The following is a 17,956-nucleotide window of genomic DNA, read 5'->3' on the forward strand; positions in this document are numbered from 1 at the left end:
TGCTTATTAATGTTACAATAGGAATGGGCTTTGATGTTAGGAATTTGGGGAGTACATAACCATTCTGAAATGGCCTATGAAAAAAAAAGGGAGAAGGAGTGTGGATGTCTGTTTGCACATATCTATACATTACTTGTCAGGGGACATACCAAAAAGAAATTATACAGATGAGCCAAGCCTGAATGAAATGAAAACTTTCCTGACCTGAGGATGGCAACTGAATAATGACTAGCAGTGGGGGAAATAGAGGTAAGTGGCTTAAGCTCTGTAACAGAGCATAAATCTTTCCTAAACAAGTCCTCAGAAGGCAACTGGTATTAGCTTTAATGCCCCTTTTGTCTTACTTGTATTAGTAAAAGTCACTATAAAGGTGTCTTTAAAATATATAAGCGACCCGCCTTTCCCCGCCTCCGCCGGGGCGGGACCAGGTCGATTTGGGGGCGGAGGATGGAGTCGGGGAGGGCCCGGCTCCCGGGCTGAGGCCGAGGCCTGGCAGTCACCGGGATGAGCTCCGGGGCGGGTGGCGGGCCGCGAAGCCGGAGCAGGAGCTCGGAGCGCCAGGGTACCACCAAAGAACATGATTTTGGTTTAGGGGCTCCAGTTTCTGAAGCTGAAAAATTCCAGAATAATCTCCAACTAGAACAAGAAGTGAGAAACCAAGATAGATTCATCGATACATTGAAATTACAGATTGAACTCATTTGCCAACGAAATAATATAGTAGTATTGGAGGATACAATAAAAAGGCTTAGATCTACTTGATTCCTTTGTCAAGACTTTAGAAGCAGACAGAGATTACTACAAGAGTGAAGCTCAAAATTTGAGAAAGATGATCAGAAGTAGATCTAAAAGTCCAAGACGGCCATCTCCATCTTCCCGGGCTGCAAATTGTGACGTAGAGCTTTTCAAGACCACAAGAGATCGTGAAGAGCTTAAATGCATGCTGGAAAAGTATGAGCGTCATTTGGCAGAAATTCAGGGTAATGTCAAGGTTCTCACATCTGAGAGAGACAAGACCTTTCTTCTTTATGAGCAGGCACAGGAAGAAATTGCCCGACTTCGACGAGAAATGATGAAAAACTGCAAATCTCCTAAATCAACAACAGCGCATGCTATCCTCCGGCGGGTCGAGACAGAAAGAGATGTAGCCTTCACTGATTTACGAAGAATGACCACAGAACGAGACAGTCTGAGAGAAAGGCTAAAGATTGCCCAAGAGACAGCATTTAATGAGAAGGCTCACCTGGAACAGAGGATAGAGGAGCTGGAGTGTACAGTTCATAACGTAAAGAAAAATCGCTTTTGTGCTTTTGGCTATTATCTTTTAAAGGCTTCCCTTTCTCCTTTTCTGTGTTCAAAGAAGTTGTTCTTTTATTTTTCTGAGATAACTTACTATATAGTGTTTGTAGTCCTAAAATGTGTAAAGTGGTACGTATGGTGTAATTGGTCACTTTTTCACTTGTTTGTTTCCTTCTAAAAATGTGAGTAAATTCTTTTGTATGTTAGGTTGTAAAGTGTGTTCTTTTTTTGTAAACCATTTGGGATACATTCTCAGTGGTTTTAGCAACTTTCTCATCCTCCTCTTTCATTAAGATAATATTGTCAGATATGGAGAAAATGGCTTATTCTACCTAAAGGTTACAGAGAGTAGAGAGAAATATGTAGAAATCAAAACTAATGAAAAAACATAAGTCTCAATATGAATCATCACCTTTTTACTAATCAGGGATTTAAGGTGCTGTGAATATCTATTTGAGATGCTGTATAAATACAGTTAAGGGAATTTGATTTTGTTACCAAATTTGATTGAATATTTTTTAAGTTCATTTGTAATATGTTATTGTGAGTTAAAAAAGCAGTAGATGGGAGAAACAATTGTTATTTTCATAATACCACTTTATTGTGTAATTTGTTAATGTTGGGCCACAAGGAAAAATCCTTTTGCAAATAAGATATGTTTGCTATGGTCACATTGAACTGGATGGAAAAATGTACACTGATGTACCATGATAGCTTTTATAGAAACTTTATACAGTAGCTTACTTGTTCATACTACACAATCCCTCATCCATAAAACCTCTCGAAGTATTCAGGTCTAACCTGATCTTCTCTTTATGTAAATCTTGCCATAAACCACATATTGTACAAAGTGAGTATGTCTCTTTTGGATGATTTCTAAGGCTTTTCAGTGATGACGGTAACCATGTGATTCTACTTGCATAGCTTGATGATGAACGTATGGAGCAAATGTCAAATATGACTTTGATGAAGGAAACCATAACCACTGTGGAAAAAGAAATGAAATCACTAGCAAGAAAGGCAATGGATACCGAAAGTGAACTTGGCAGACAAAAAGCAGAGAATAATTCTTTGAGGTAAACTAAATTACCTTTAAACAACTAGTAGTGTACTAATAGCTCTGCTTTCTGTAGTGTACTTTATAATGAAAATTAAGTTATTTGTTGACTTTAATTTCTAAGATGATTATTATGAAGCAGTTGTAGAAACCTCAGTACACATTAAATGATTTCCCCAAGATCAATCAAAGTAGTGTGTCACACTTACCTACCAGTCTTAATCTTAAATTTTGCAAAAGCCTCAAGGTTTAACTGAAATAGCTTTTTCAAAGCCCTCTGGGTAGAGAGCATCTTTGTCTTTGGTACTTAATTATTTAATTTACCTTTGTAACTTTACTTCTATTCTGTTATGTGAACAATGTAAGAAAGCATAAAGTGCAGGTTTGACAATAGCTAAAAAAAAAGGTGATTTAGGAAATAATGAAAAATCATAGCAGAGAAATAGAGATATGTAATGGAACTTGGCATTTCCTGCATACTGGTATGGTAGCAGAAGAAATACCAGTTAAAGAAGCCTACAGTTAGTAAGTATAGGGAATGAGTTTTAAAAAACTTATATGTGAATGATTATACTTATAGTATCTGTTGTGAGAATTAGAAGTTCTGTAGATTCAGGAATGTTGAATTTCAGTGCATCCATGAGTATTTGAAAACAGTTCATGTGAGTGTGAAATATGTTATTAAAACTACAGAAAATACTTTGTCCCCATATGAACTCGAAGAGTCCTGCTTTGGTCCTTCAGGGGTCTGTGGTACATGGATTGTAATCACTTGCCAGGACAAATAATCAATCAAGTTCTTTCCCTGCACTTGTTTTCTAATTTCCTGCTTGTAAGGATATTGCAAGCTCAGGTAAAACAAAAATGATAATAAAACAAGACAGCAACAACAACAACAAAGAAAACCTTGGAAAAAGAATATGAAGAAAATTGAAATCACCCATAATTTCATAACACAAAGAAATCTGTTATTAATATAGATGTTTTCAAGCAGAAATTTTTCTGTGTGTATGTAAGCTTTCTGTGTATTTGAGATCATCCTGAATAAGGCTGTATATTTGGCCACTTTCACTTAATTATATACTGTGAGCATTTTCCCATGTTATTGGAAGTTCTTTGAAAGCATTTTAGTAGTTAATTAAAATATTCCAGCAGAAAAAAAAAAAAAAAAAAAAAAAAAAAAAAAAAAATATATAAGCAACTCTTAAAAATCAGTTCTTGTTAACATATTTACTTATTTGGTATTATACTTTAATTTTTAACAGTCCATGTGTTAAAGCTGGCACAAGGCTAGGTATTTTTTGAGAAACACCGCCAGTCAAGATGCTAAATGTATTTAATGTTTATAGTTTGAGAATTCTCCAGACAGGTAGCATGACCTTTCCAAATGCCTTGATCCCCGGATTCAAAGTCCCAATAACCCAACTTCTTGAAACCTCAAGAGCTGCAAGTAATTCTTGTCTTTTTAACTCTTTATCAAAAGTCACCATCAGTGAACATGGATGTCTGTTAACCTGTTTGGCTCTCAGCTTTGTGGAAGTCTCTGACCTGTGAGTATCACAGCTATGTATCACAGATTTCTCTAATGCAGTCCCAATTTCAAAAACTGTCTCTTTGCTCCTCTGGTGACACACTCAGACTTGTCAGTCCGTTTGCCCCAGTTATTTTTGGTTGAGAACATATGGGCACCTTACTGAAAGGAGAGGGTTTTGGTTTTGTTTTTGTTTGTTTAAATGTTTATTTTTTATTAGAGAATTTGTAGGTTTACAACTTCTCTAATAAAAAAATACAGAAACCTCATGCATAAAATACAGAGTTCTTATTTACCACCCTGTTATTAGCACCTTGCACTGGTATGGTGTTATTTGTTGCAACTGATAAAAGAATATAAAAGGAGAGGTTTTGCATAGGGAACACTTCCTAATTTCGTGGTGCCGTTTCAGTTCCTAGCTGTATTTCCCAAAGGCAGTATTTTGCTCTGGAGATTTTATCTTCTCCTTTAGCATAGCCAGTGGCTGAAGTCCAACAGTGAAGATGGCATATATACGAAGAGGCACACAAATATATGTATATAAAAGCACAAACATTTATTTACTAACCAAAAGGATGGTCTTAATTAAACCAACACTTTGAAATAGTTGCATGCAAAGTGTTTGTGGTAAGGATAATTGAACACAATAATGAAAAAAAAAAAAAAAACAGTATGGTATTTGCTCATTGGACTGAGCTTGTTCATTCTCACAGCTAATTGCTACCCAAAGGTGATGGTGGAAATTTTGTTCTACTTTTTCATAGGTCCAAGTACTGGTGACATTGTTCCATAATGTATTCTATCACTGATTTCAGTTCCTCTGAGGCATTTTGCCTCAATTTCTGATAGCTTGTCACCAGGTAATTGATGGTGTCTGTTTAGAGGAATGAGTTAGGTTGATTTCAGGTACAGATAATCAAGGGAAGTAGGAATAAAACTAATCTTTTTAAAACACTCAACACTTTTTAATTATTCTTTAGTTGTTAATTTTGAAAAAAATTGCTTCACTTTTTATTTATAAATGGAAAAGTACTTTGGATTAGAGCCTTTAATAGGGGAAAAACTCCCACCTATCTCATTCTCTAATCTGCCTCTGGGATTTCTTTAACTTCTAGCCAATTGCATCCCAGCCACTTCCATGTACTGTCTAGATCTTAAGTGTCTGTGTGTATCTCCACACATCCACTTACTCTATTTACTGACTCCTTCTCAGATCTCTTATTTTTCCCCCAGATTCTCAAAGTGTGGTCAAATCACCTAGGAACTTGTAAGGAATATGCTTTTCAGGTCCCACCCCTGACCTACGAATCAGAAACTTGGAGAATGCGGCCCAACAAATAATGTGTTAACGACCCCACCCCATGATTCTGAGGCACATTCAGATTTGAAAACTACTACATTAGATATTGAGGAAATCAAGTACAGTTGATTCTTGTTATTCATGGTAGTTATGTTCTATAAAGTCACTGAGAACACTGAATCAGTGAATACTGAACCATTGCTTCTAGGAGAAATCCAGGGTTAGGTTTCTGTGAGCCTTTGATCGCATTTCAACAACTGATCAATACATAACCTTGTTTTATGTGTGTTTCTGTTTAAAGACATTATATGTTGATTAATTAACTTTGAACTTGTGGCCAACAGCACTGTAACTCATGCCTGAAGGAAGCTTATCTGAAATACGCATTTTCTCTCAGGCACATCACAACCTTCTTGTGCTTAAGAACACTAGACAGTACTTCAGCTCTATGCTTGGGGGCCTTTTTAAACAGTGAAATCACCCACAAAAAAGCACAAAAGTGCAAAAAGTGTGGTGCTGAATATACCACAAAAAGGAGAGAAACAAGAAGCGGAAACAAGAAGGGGGAGTGTCCCCTTGTTTGACTTCAACTGGAAACATGTGCATTGGGTGACTCAAATTATTTTGCCATTTTGCATGTGTTCGGGAATGACTGAGAATATGGAATATACAAATAATGATTGACTGTAGTTCACAGTCTTTGCCCTCAAAGAGGTTACCATATGTTTGGATAACTAAGATATAAATCTACTAGCAATACAGTGGTCAATTTTTTAAGGCAATAATTATGCATATGTATAACTGAAAAAAATTAAAACAACCCTTCAGTATTTCCCTTGTCCTGAGAATAAAATTCAAATCTTGAGGTGGTTTGCAAGGCCCTGCAGAGCTGGCCCCAGGTTTCTTTGCAGCCAAATCTACACTCTCCCTGTGACTGTGCTGTAGCCATGGAGAATGTCTTTCAGTTCTAAGAGTGCACCTTGCTCATTCTCTATTGGAGCTTTTGTAGATGCTGCTCCCCTCCTTAGAACCCTGTCTTCTCGGCTTCTCATCCTTTCCATCTCAGTAGGGTCAAGGCCAGGCTGCCAGCGTCTAGGAGCTGAATGGGTAAAGAGAACTAAGAGTCCTGGCATTTAGTGTGCATCTGTCCACTTTATCCCCCTAATTGCAATATGTACCCCTGCCCTCACCTGTGCTTTGTCCAGAGACCCTCTCTTTTGCTCTCTCTAGAGAGTTTTAAGCAGGAAAGTAATGTACTAGGTAGGTCTCTGCAAAATGCCCTGTCCACTTCCCCCAAGGGACTGAACCTAGGGAAACTGATCCAGTCTCCACAGTGCCCGGCCACAGCCGTACTGGCAGTGACCTGAGTCCCAGATCTTTGCCCCTGCCTGCCACATTCCTGCCTACTTTTAAAGTACCTAGGGGGGGTGCGTATCAGTCTGCATGCTTCTAATTCCATTTTCTTGATTTGTGCAATACTTTGTTGAGAAGTAACTTTGCTCAGTCACTGCAGTCCTTCTGGGACTATGACTAGTATCTCTGGAAATTAAATGATCTCTTAGTGGCATTGGGAGTTCACTAGGTTGTGGGTGGAGAAGTAGGAAAGAATGGACTTAAGAGTTAAGACCTGAGTTTGAATCCCAATTTTGTCATGATCCTTGTGCAAATTACTTGACCTTTCTGGCTCTTCTTCCCCATTTATAAAATGAAAATTAGGACTGTTGTGCACTTTCACTGAAATCCATTCCTGGTATGAAGTAGCCTCCTGGTGGGTGTTACTTCAACCTTCTTCCCCAGGAGTGTAGATCTGCTTCCCCACTGTGAGTACCACAGGGCAGCAAGCCTCTGCCCTTCTTGCACTTGAGAAGAGCTGAACCACTAATCTAGGAGTGCTGGAGAAGCAGGGGTGCCAGCCAATTTTTTTTCCCCCTAAATGTATCTGAGAAATGTCTTGTTCAAGCTCTCTGAGTATCACGGCCAACAAAATGTCCCTCACCCCTATTGTCTTGGCAGGCAGCACAAACAGCTGCATTCTATCTCACTGGCAACTTTCTCAGTCTCTTGCTGGCTATTCAAGCTCTGCTTAATCTCTGAATGTTGGAGTGACTCAATGATAGAGTAGCCCAAGGTTTGATCCTGGCTTAACTTCTCTATCTATATGCTGTCTCTATGTTATCTCAGTTGGGACCCTTATTTTTTTTTTTTTTAACTTTATATTTTAAAATAATTTCAAACATTAAGAAAGTTGCAAAAATAATAAGATTTACCTATTTTAGCACTTTGTATAAATGGAATAATAAAATTTGTGGTCTTTTGTGACTGGCATAATATTGTCAAGGTTCATCCATCTGTACCGTGTTAGAACTCCATTCCTTTTTATGGCTGAATAGCATTGTATGGATATACCACCTTTTGTTTATCCATTTATCATTTGATGGTCATTTGGTTTGTTTCCACTTTTGGGCTATTATGAATAATGCTATGAACTCTTGTATGTAAGTTTTATTATGGACATATATTTTCATTTCCCTTGAGTATATACCTAGGAGTAAAATTGCTGGGTAATATGCTAACTCTATGTTTCACTTGTTGAGGAACTGCCAAACTATTTTCCTAGCCCTGCCCCATTTTACATTCCCATGAGCAATGTATGAGGGTTCCAGTTTCTCTACATCCTCGTCAACATTTATTATCTTTTTGTGTTGCAGCCATTCCTAGTTGAAAGTGAACTGGTATCTCAATGTGGTTTTGACTACTGCTGATCTCACCCAGAACAACTACTGTGGTATTTGCCAAATTTTCTACTTCCATCATTCCTTTTACATTTTTTAATTGGGAATCTGCTATACGGGAGAACAATGCCTTTTTCCCTATTCAATTATTTATTTACCCTAGTGTGGACTCAGGGTATTTACTTTATTTTATGAAGTCATAATCTATTACTATCATTATTTTGTTGCTCAACAGTTGCTCCTCTGTTTTTATCCCAGATTTAGCCATTGGGCGCTTCTTCAAGTTGGCTCCTGTTCCTTTTCAACATGTGCCCCATTATTTTCTGAGCACTTCCTTACTTTCTGTCACTACAAAGTTGTTCCAGGCAACTTGTTTTCTTCCCAGGCAACATCCTCTACTTTCCGCCCTAATCCTGGCATTGGCCATTTCTCTAAGTTACTCTGGAGATACATCTTGGAGAGTGGTAGTTAGAAATTAAGATCTTGGCACTTGGAATAGCTCATTTCTATTAGCAGCCCCTTGACTTTAAATACAATCACCACTGACTTAAATAGGTGTTACTAGCCCTGACCTCACTCCAGAAATACAGACTCCTAATTTCAATTTCCTTCCTGTTCTTTCCTCTTGGATGTCTTTGGCACCTTAAACAGAGCCCTTGATATCCAGCACTAACTTCCCCTTTCCCCGGGTCTTCTCAGTTTTAACAGAGAGCACCGCCCATCTACATAATTGCTCAAGGCAAAACTCTGGAAGTTATCTTCCATCACCATCCACAAGTCCAGTTGATTCTCCTTCCACAACATGTATCTATCCACTTATGTCCATCTCCACTACCAACAGCCAGGTTCAGGCCTCCACCCCTTTCCACCTGGACTAATACAACAGAAACTATTGGTTTCTCACTTCTGTTCGTTTCCTTTTAAAGTCCATTCTATTTACAGCAGCCGTCTTGTCACTACTATGCTTAAAACCCTTTAGTGTTTTCCCATAACACTTAAACAAAATTCAGACTCCTTACCCTGGCTTAAAAACCCTACTTGGGGAGAAACTAAGATGGCGGCTAGCTGAGACAGGGTGAAAAAAACGCCTCCGTGAAAAACACTAGCTAAAAACTGGAAAGTGACCTAGAATACCGGTTACAGCGATGCGCCAGCTGGACGAGGGCTCCTAGCTCCAGAGGGGCTATATACTTGGTGAAAACAGGAGTTGGCATTCTGAAACGAGTGAGTAAGCTGGCTGGAAGACCCGCAGCCGCGTGGCGGGCTGGGGAAGCCAGGGTTCAGCGTTTGGAGACCAGCTGGCTCTTTAAAAAAAAAAAAAAAAGGGAAAAACCCAGGAGCGGCTCCAGCTGAGATTGTGGGAACCATGCAGTAAAACACAGCAGAAAGGGGCTGGGCCAGCCTCTCGGTGTCTGGCCAGGAAGATAGCCCGTAGCAGATACCCTTGGGGCCAGGGGAACGGAGGGGAGAGCCAGAAGCAGAAAGAAACCCCACAGCTAGCAGCTGGCCCCCCGGAGGGCTGGATAAATTCCTGCCCGGGGCCGTGCCCAGAGCCCAGAGCCCCGCCAGTTGTCCTGGAGCTGGGAAGGAGGAACTGTGCGAGGAGGAGGGGGCTGAGACGCCCCGTTGGGCCATTTTTGCCTCAGGCTGAGAGCACGCCACCACACGGCCCGGCAGCCTGGGGCTTCCCTTGACGGATGGCACGCACTGGTGACGTAGCATGGCATTCCCTCAGCTGAGCTCCTGGAGGATTGCAGCTGGGAGAGGGGATCCGCTTGGAGAACCCAGGGACGCTACGCCAAGTCCGGTGGTTTGTGGATCAGCGAGAGAGAGGGTCTGGGGCTGAACTGAAATGAAGGCTTAGACTCTTGCGGCGGCCTTGAATCTCTGGGATCCTGGGGGATTTGAACATTAAAACTGCCCTTCCTCCCTGGCCACCCGGACACACGCCCCACATCCAGGGCGGGCGGCTCCAGCAACACACCCAAACTGAGTTCTCCAACTGAACCCACAAGAATCATTTCCCCTCACACCGTGGGAACATGGTTGAGAACTGACTTGAGGGATATAGTGGCTCACAGATGCTATCTGCTGGTTAGTCAGAGAAAGTGTATGTGACCAAACTGTGTTCCTGAAAAATTAAATCGATATCCCTTTTTCTTTACAAGTTGAAAGAACCCTATCAAGCAAAACAAATGCCAAGAGGCCAAAAACAACAGAAAATCTTAATGCATATGATAAAACCAGAAGATATGGAGAATCCAACTCCAAACACACAAATCAAAATATCAGAAGATACACTGTACCTCGCAAAATTAATCAAAGAACTACAATCGAGGAACGAAAACATGGCAGAGGATTTAAAGGACATCAAGAAGACCATGGCCCAGGATATAAGTGACATAAAGAATACCCTCGAAGAGCATAAAGAAGACGTTGCAAGAGTAAATAAGAAAATAGAAGATCTTATGGAAATAAAAGAAACTGTTGGCCAAATTAAAAAGCCTCTGGATATTCACAATACAAGACTAGAGGAAGCTGAACAACATCTCAGTGTCCTAGAAGCCCACAGAACAGAAAATGAAAGAACAAAAGAAAGAATGGAGAAAAAAATCGAAAAAAATCGAAATGGATCTCAGGGATACGATAGATGAAATAAAACGTCCAAACTTAAGACTCATTGGTGTGCCAGAAGGGGAAGAGAAGGGTAAAGGTCTAGAAAGAGTATTCAAAGAAATTGTTGGGGAAAACTTCCCAAACCTTCTACACAATATAAATACACAAAGCATAAATGCCCAGCGAACTCCAAATAGAATAAATCCAAATAAACCCAGTCCAAGACATATTCTGATCAGATGGTCAAATACTGAAGAGAAGGAGCAAGTTCTGAAAGCAGCAAGAGAAAAGCAATTCACCACATACAAAGGAGACTAAGTAGTGACTACTCAGCGGCCACCATGGAGGCGAGAAGGCAGTGGCATGACATATTTAAAATTCTGAGACAGAAAAAATTCCAACCAAGAGTACTTTATCCAGCAAAACTCTCCTTCAAATTTGAGGGAGAGCTTAAATTTTTCACAGACAAACAAATGCTGAGAGACTTTGCCGATGAAAGACCTGCCCTACTTCAGATTCTGAGGGGAGCCCTGCCGGCGGAGAGACAGGGAAAGGAGAAAGAGAAACAGAGAATTTTAACAGACATATATAGTACCTTACATCCCAAATCACCAGGACACTCATTTTTCTTTAGTGATCACAGATCTTTCTCCAGAAGGGACCATACGCTGGGACATAAAATAAGCCTCAAGAAATTAAAAAAAAAATTTTTTTTTGAATATACTCAAAGCACATTCTCCAACCACAATGGAATACAAATAGAAGTCAATAATTTTTGAACTGTAGTTCCACTATTTACTTCCTACGTGATATAAAATACACCAACTCTAAGGACAAATCAGTGGTTTTGAACTCAATGTAAAATATGTAATTTTAGACAACTATATAAAGGTGGGGGAATGAAGGAGTATAGGAACATAGTTTATGTATCCTATTGAAGTGAAGGTGGTATCAAAGAAAAACAAGACTGATATGGATTTAAGAGGTTAATTTTAAGCCCCACAGTAAACACAAAGAAATTATCAGAGAATATAACCATAGAGATGAAAAGTAGAGTTTGGGTTAAGAGAAATGGGGGAAGGGGCAATGGGGAGTTAAGAAATGAGTGTAGGGTTGCTGTTTGAGGTGAAGGGAAATTTCTAGTAATGGATGGTGGGAAAGAGCATTACAACATTCTAAACATGATTAATCCCACTAATGAAAGGCTAGGGAGGGGGTGGAATGGGAAGATTTAGGCTGTATATATGTTTCCACAACTGCAAAAAAAAAAAAAAAAAGTCTAACTAGATGACAATTGAATGCTAAGGATGAACTTGGATGGGTCTGGAGGATAGAGGACAGGTGGCTCAAAGGGACACAGTTGAGACATAAGGAAAAGGAAATATAGAATGTAAGCTTTGTATCGTTGAATCTCTTGTACTTCTTAGCTGCACTTAATGGGATTGCATAAAAGAATGTTCTTGTTCATGGGAAGTGTATACGTGAATTATAGTGTATGTTCAAGGATGTGTGCAGCTAACTCTTACGTTCAGAAGACAGAGCAATAGATGATGGATGATAGATAGGGAGGGAGGGAGGGAAAGAAATAGCGATGTGACAGCATGTTAAGGTGGTGGATTGAGCTATCGGGGGAGGGTGGTCAGGGTATGATGGAATTCTGTGTATGGGGCTAGTATTGTTTTTGCAACTGTTCATATAACTTTGAATTTATTTAAAAAAAAAAAAAACAAACAAATCCTACTTGGGCTGCTCTTGCTTGTTTCTCTGACCTCCCTGTTTCCTCTTCCCCTCACCAACCACTCTCTAGTCCATGGGTCTTCTTTCTGTTGCCAGACCTGTTTCATGCCTGCTTCAGAGCCTTTGCATTAGTTGTTCTCTGCGTGGGATGCTCCTTCCTCTGATTTTTCAAAGGTGCCTCACTCGTCATTCACATCTCTGTTTAAATGTCATCTCCACAGAGAAAAGTTCTTCCAGACCATCTAATCTGAAGAAGCCACCCAGAAACTCATTCTTACTTCACCCTGGATTCTCTGCATCTCACCACCTGGTTTTGTTATATTTTCATGTGTGTTTAGGCATTTGTTGAGTGCCTGTTTCCCCTGCTTGAATATAAGCTCTGTGAGAGAAGGGCTTTGTCTGTCTTAACACCACTGTATCCTCAAGGCCTAGAACAATATATTTGGCACATAGTTGGTGCTCAGTAAATATTTTTTGAATAAATAAATGAATGAATGAGAAACTTCAAACCATTTGCCTTAGAACTCTGTGGAAGTCAGAGCAGTTTATTGGACAGAATGAGGAAATAAAACTGAAGGGAAACAAAAATATTTCTTGCCTAGAAGGCAGGACAGCTGAGCATTAACAAAATCAACTTCAGAAAGGCAGGGGCTCAGACAATTCGGATCCAGTGGTCACAGGCCTGAGAATTGGAGTCTGAGTCTTTCTTCAAGTCACCTGGTCAGCCAGGCTCCCTGCCTGAGTTCAACACTCTCTTTCCTCCTGCTATACTCAGTTTATCAGAAGGGATTCCATACTACTTGGTCATTGATTCATTCAGAAACATATATTTGCAGCTTTCTGTATACAAGGTGCTATGCTGGGTATTGTGAGAAATAAAGATGAAATAGTTATAGTGAAGAGTGCTGATTCAAAGATCTTCCAATAAAGTAGAGTGGCAAGATATAAATATCTATTACAGGCAGAAAAATGATAAAAAACTATAAGGATAAAATCAAGTGCAATGGGAATTCCAACAAAGGGAAAATTTTCTCCAGTTGGGAAGCTCCCAGAAAGCTTTATGGAAGAAGTGGTGTTCAACTTGGACCTTGAATGATTCATATATCAAAAGTATTTAGTTTCATTTGGGCTGAAGGAATTCAACTGCCTCTGTGCCTCATACTTCTGGGCCTGGAGATCAGCAATCACCTCACTGAAGGAAATTCCTCCAGCTTGGTATATGTGCCGGTTTGAATGTGTTATGTCCCCACAAACACCATTATCTTTGAGGTACTCTTGTGTGGGCAGACCTATCAGTGTTGATTAGATTGTAATTCTTTGAGTGATTCCATGGAAATGCGCCCCACCCAACCGTGGGTGATAACTCTGATGAGATAATTTCCATGGAGGCGTGGCCCCACCCATTCAGGGTAGGCCTTGATCAGTGGAGCCATATAAATGAGCTGACGGGCAGAGGGAACTCAGTGCAGCTGTGAGTGACATTTTGAAGAGGAGCTACAGCCAAGAGAGTCATTTTGAAGAAAGCACAGGAGCTGCAGATGAGAGACATTTTGAAGATGGCCGTTGAAAGCAGACTCTTGCTCCAGAGAAGCTGAGAGAGGACAAGTATCCCAAGTGCAACTAAGAGTGACATTTTTGAGGAACTGCAGCCTAGAGAGGAATGTCCTGGGAGAAAGCCATTTTGAAACCAGAACTTTGCAGCAGACGCCAGCCACATGCCTTCCCAGCTAACAGAGGTTTTCCGGACACCATTGGCCATCCTCCAGTGAAGTGACTCGATTGCTGATGTGTTACCTTGGACACTTTATGGCCTTAAGACTGTAACTGTGTAACCAAATAAACCCCCTATTATAAAAGCCAATCCGTCTCTGGTGTTTTGCATTCCAGCAGCATTAGCAAACTAGAACAGTATGTACAAATTCAGACACATGTTCTTTATAAAGAATATCAAAGTAGGCGCTGAATTTGAAAAGTATGCTGTGGAATGATGATGTGCTTGGAACAGAATAGGTGTTCATCTCAAGCAGCATGAAAGCTGTGCTCACCTATTGTGTATAAATGGTAGCTGAAAATTTGCTAGGTTGTAACTGTTGCCAACCAGGTGCAGAGACAGCATCTTTTTTTTTTTTTTTAACTTTTTATCTTGAAATAATTTCAAACTTACAGGAAAGTTGCAAACATAATGTAAAAACAATATAGAAAACTCCAAAATACTCCCTACTCAGATCTACCAACTTTTAACATTTTGCCACATTTTCTGTTTTTCTGTATTCTTTTTCTATCATCTGTCTGTCTACCTACTTACCTGTCTGTCATCTATCTATTTTGTAAACATTTGAGAGTAGATTGCAAATATCATTCTCCTTTAACACTTAATACTTGCATGCATATTTCCTAAGACAAGAATATTCACTTATGTAATCATATTAGTACAGTTATCAAGGACAAGAAACTTAACATTGATAAAAAGTGTGCCGTCTATATTCCAATTTTTTCAATTATACCAATAATATCCTTGTTCTAGTTTGCTAATGCTGTGGAATGCAAAACACCAGAGATGGATTGGCTTTTATAAAAAGGGGGTTTATTTGGCTATACAGTTACAGTCTTAAGGCCATAAAGTATCCAAAGTAACACATCAGTAATCGGGCGGGTACCTTCACTGGAGGATAGCCAATGGCGTCTGCTCCAAAGTTCTGGTTTCAAAATGGCTTCTCCCAGGACATTCCTCTCTAGCAAGCTTGCTCCTCTTCAAATAACATCACTCACAGCTGCACTGCGTTCAGTCTCATTGAGTCAGCACGTTTATATGGCTCCCCTGATCAAGGCCCACCCTGAATGGGCAGGGCCACACCTCCATGGGAGTATCCCACCAGGGTCACCACCCACGGCTGGGTGGGGCACATTCCAAGCAAATCTAATCAGCACCAAAAGTCTGTCCCACAAGACTACATCAAAGACAATGGTGTTTGGGGGACAAAATGCATTTAAACCGGCACAATCCTATTAGGTATTTTCTCCTCCATTATTAGATTCACTCCTGGATCATATATTGCATTTAATTATCATTGTCTCAATCTTTGTTTTTTAATTATGGTAAATATATACAACCTAAAATTTCCCATCTCAACCACTCCCAACCATACAATTCAGTGACATTAATCACATTCACAATATTGCAATACCCTCACCCCCATCCATTACCACAACTTTTCCACCGCCCCAAACAGAAACTCTTATGCTCTAACTCCCCATTCTTCATGCTCCCCACCTCTGGTAATCAGGACTATACTTTCTGTCTCTATAAATTTGCATATTCTAGTCATTTCATATACAGGTATACCTTGTTTTGTTGTGCTTCACAGATATGTGGTTTTTATAAATTGAAGGATTGTGGAAACCCTGTGTCGAGCAAGTCTATTGGCACCGTTTTTCCAACCGTATGTGCTCGCTTCGTATCTCTGTGTCACATTTTAATTAAGGTAATGTACATTGTTTTTTTTAGACATAATGCTATTGCACCCTTAATAGACTACAGTATAGTGTAAACATAACTTTTATATGCACTGGGAAATAAAAAAATTTGTGTGACTCACTTTATTGTGAACTCACTTATTGTGGTGGTCTGGAACTGAACCTGAAATATCTCCGAGCTATCCCTGTGAGTGGATTCATACAATATCCATCCTGGCTTATTTCACTCAATATGATGTCTTCAGGCTTCATCAATATTGTCGCATGTATCAGAACTTCATTTCTTTTTTATGGCTGAATAATATTCCATTATATGTATATACCACATTTTCTTTATCCATTCATGTGTTGCTAGACTTCAAATAGCATCTTCCATTGTAGTCAGGACTCTGCCACATTTTAGAGTTCACATTTCTGGGGCCAAAAGTCACTATTTCCCAGAAATGACACTTGCAAGCCCAAACAAAGAAGCCCTGCCCACCTGGCAGTCCATGACAAAGAATTGGAAGGCATGTTACCTGCCAGGGAGGGTCTTCCTTACCTGGCAGGACTATGGTGACCCCAAAGTCAAGGGACCTGGGAAGCCGGCCACGAAGCTCTCTTTGGGTGTTCCCTGGCTGGGCTGAGGGTGGGAGGGACAAAGACAGCTGTATGTATTGCTTCTCTGGTCCTTTAGCTGTATTCATATGAGGATTAACCTCCAGCTGCTTTCCTGGAACAGTTCAAGTGCTACTTATGTTGTGTTTCAATTCAAGATCTCAAGAGCTAAAAGAGAACAAAAAGAAATCCCTTGATTTTGATTCTGCATCTCCAAGCAAACCTAGGACTGGGGGGAATTGACAGAAAAGGATTTAGGTGAGTGGGCAATCATTGTTGTCTTGTCTCACCTTAGGTCTGGTCATGTGTGCAGGGGTGCTCTGTAGTGGTATATCCATTTCTTTCCTCTTATGTGATATTTCAGTGATGCTTGTATTAAAAGGACTCCCAATCTTCATATCTTTACCCATTTGTCACTATGAGTTAATAATTTCCCAGCTAGCAGGTTGGATGGCTCTATTTGGGTGCCCCTTCTCAAAAAATAGAAACAACAAAAAAGGCAACATATCCTTCCGAGAAAGGCTATGGGGTTACGGCAGGCAAGAGTAAAATTCCTGTCACAAAAGACAAATTATTTTGCTCATCAGTGAGTCATCTGTCTTGACTTCTCAGGGTCCTGGAGTATCAGGAGCTCAGTTAGCAGTGTCCTGAGGGGACCCCTCCATGTGCTTCAAGCAGTGGGGTAGTTTGGTGTAGAAGGGAAGGTAGTGCTCCCTTCTTTGTTAGGAAATGACTCTTGAACTCTTGTAGAGGGTGTTACAGCATAGAAAATTCTGGGGTTGCAGGATGAAAATGACTGCACCTAATATGCTCCCAGCCTTCGAGGTACAGTCTGAAGCCCTGGGGATGGACAGTTTCTCAAACGCTTTGACCTCTTGCCATGACAAAGATGGAGAAGTGTTCAGAAGGATCCTTCTAGGTCTCCAGTTTTCCAACCCCACTCCCCAGCCCACACCCACCTCAGGATCACTCAAGACCTATATAAGAACTTTAACCCTTGGGGAAGACTGCTGACCTACAAACACACCCCACACTCTCAGAAAACAGCCAGGGCAGAGTTTTGACCGAACGAATCATCCTCTCTTTGGGGCCCTTTATTCCAGCTTTCATTTTCCTTCTCTTGTTTCCTTTATTTCTAGGATTCTGAGAACTATGCTGTTCATTGTCTCTGTGCATCATTATTAAGGGAGAGATATGGAAACATTCCCATGGTAACAGCTTCATCTCAAAATATCTGAATGTTATTAGCTGCCTTCCCACTCCAGGGGAAAAGACAATCTTTTTTTGTCTTCATCATCAGAGTACACTTGACAGGTCCTTTCCACACTGCAGCGAGGCCTGCCCAGATCAGCAGCAGAGACAGGGAAGGAACCCAGATAGCCAGACTTGTTTCTTAGCTGATGTAACTTTCTGAATAAAATGGAAACATTTCAAACACTAAAAAGTATATGTCTCTCCACACTGACCCATAGCATTTCTGGTGGAAGCACTGATGACTATACCAATATATCTTTAGGGGAAATCACCTCCTGAGAACAAACAAGATGGGCCAGCACAGCCTTGGTTCAAAGACCACGTGCCACACGGTCTTACTGCAGGGCAATATGGCTTGA

At 40.4% G+C, this 17,956-nt stretch overlaps 1 protein-coding gene and 1 long non-coding RNA gene across 2 annotated transcripts; both read left to right on the forward strand.

Moving 5' to 3' along the window:
- Positions 1-362: 362 nt before the first annotated feature.
- On the forward strand, positions 363-3,505 carry LOC119513726 (testis-specific gene 10 protein-like). The gene is made up of 2 exons (XM_037809164.1): positions 363-1,285; positions 2,224-3,505. Exons 1-2 carry the CDS (start codon positions 830-832, stop codon positions 2,377-2,379), a joined length of 612 nt encoding a protein of 203 aa, XP_037665092.1. The 5' UTR covers positions 363-829; the 3' UTR covers positions 2,380-3,505.
- A 43-nt stretch (positions 3,506-3,548) lies between these two features.
- Positions 3,549-17,737, forward strand: LOC119513937. Its single transcript, XR_005212724.1, has 4 exons — positions 3,549-3,906; positions 15,638-15,754; positions 16,502-16,601; positions 17,483-17,737. It is a non-coding gene; the product is annotated as an uncharacterized LOC119513937 (long non-coding RNA).
- Positions 17,738-17,956: the final 219 nt, after the last annotated feature.

The sequence above is a fragment of the Choloepus didactylus genome, chromosome 18 (assembly GCF_015220235.1).
Source record: "Choloepus didactylus isolate mChoDid1 chromosome 18, mChoDid1.pri, whole genome shotgun sequence".
NCBI classification, from domain to species: Eukaryota; Metazoa; Chordata; class Mammalia; order Pilosa; family Megalonychidae; genus Choloepus; species Choloepus didactylus.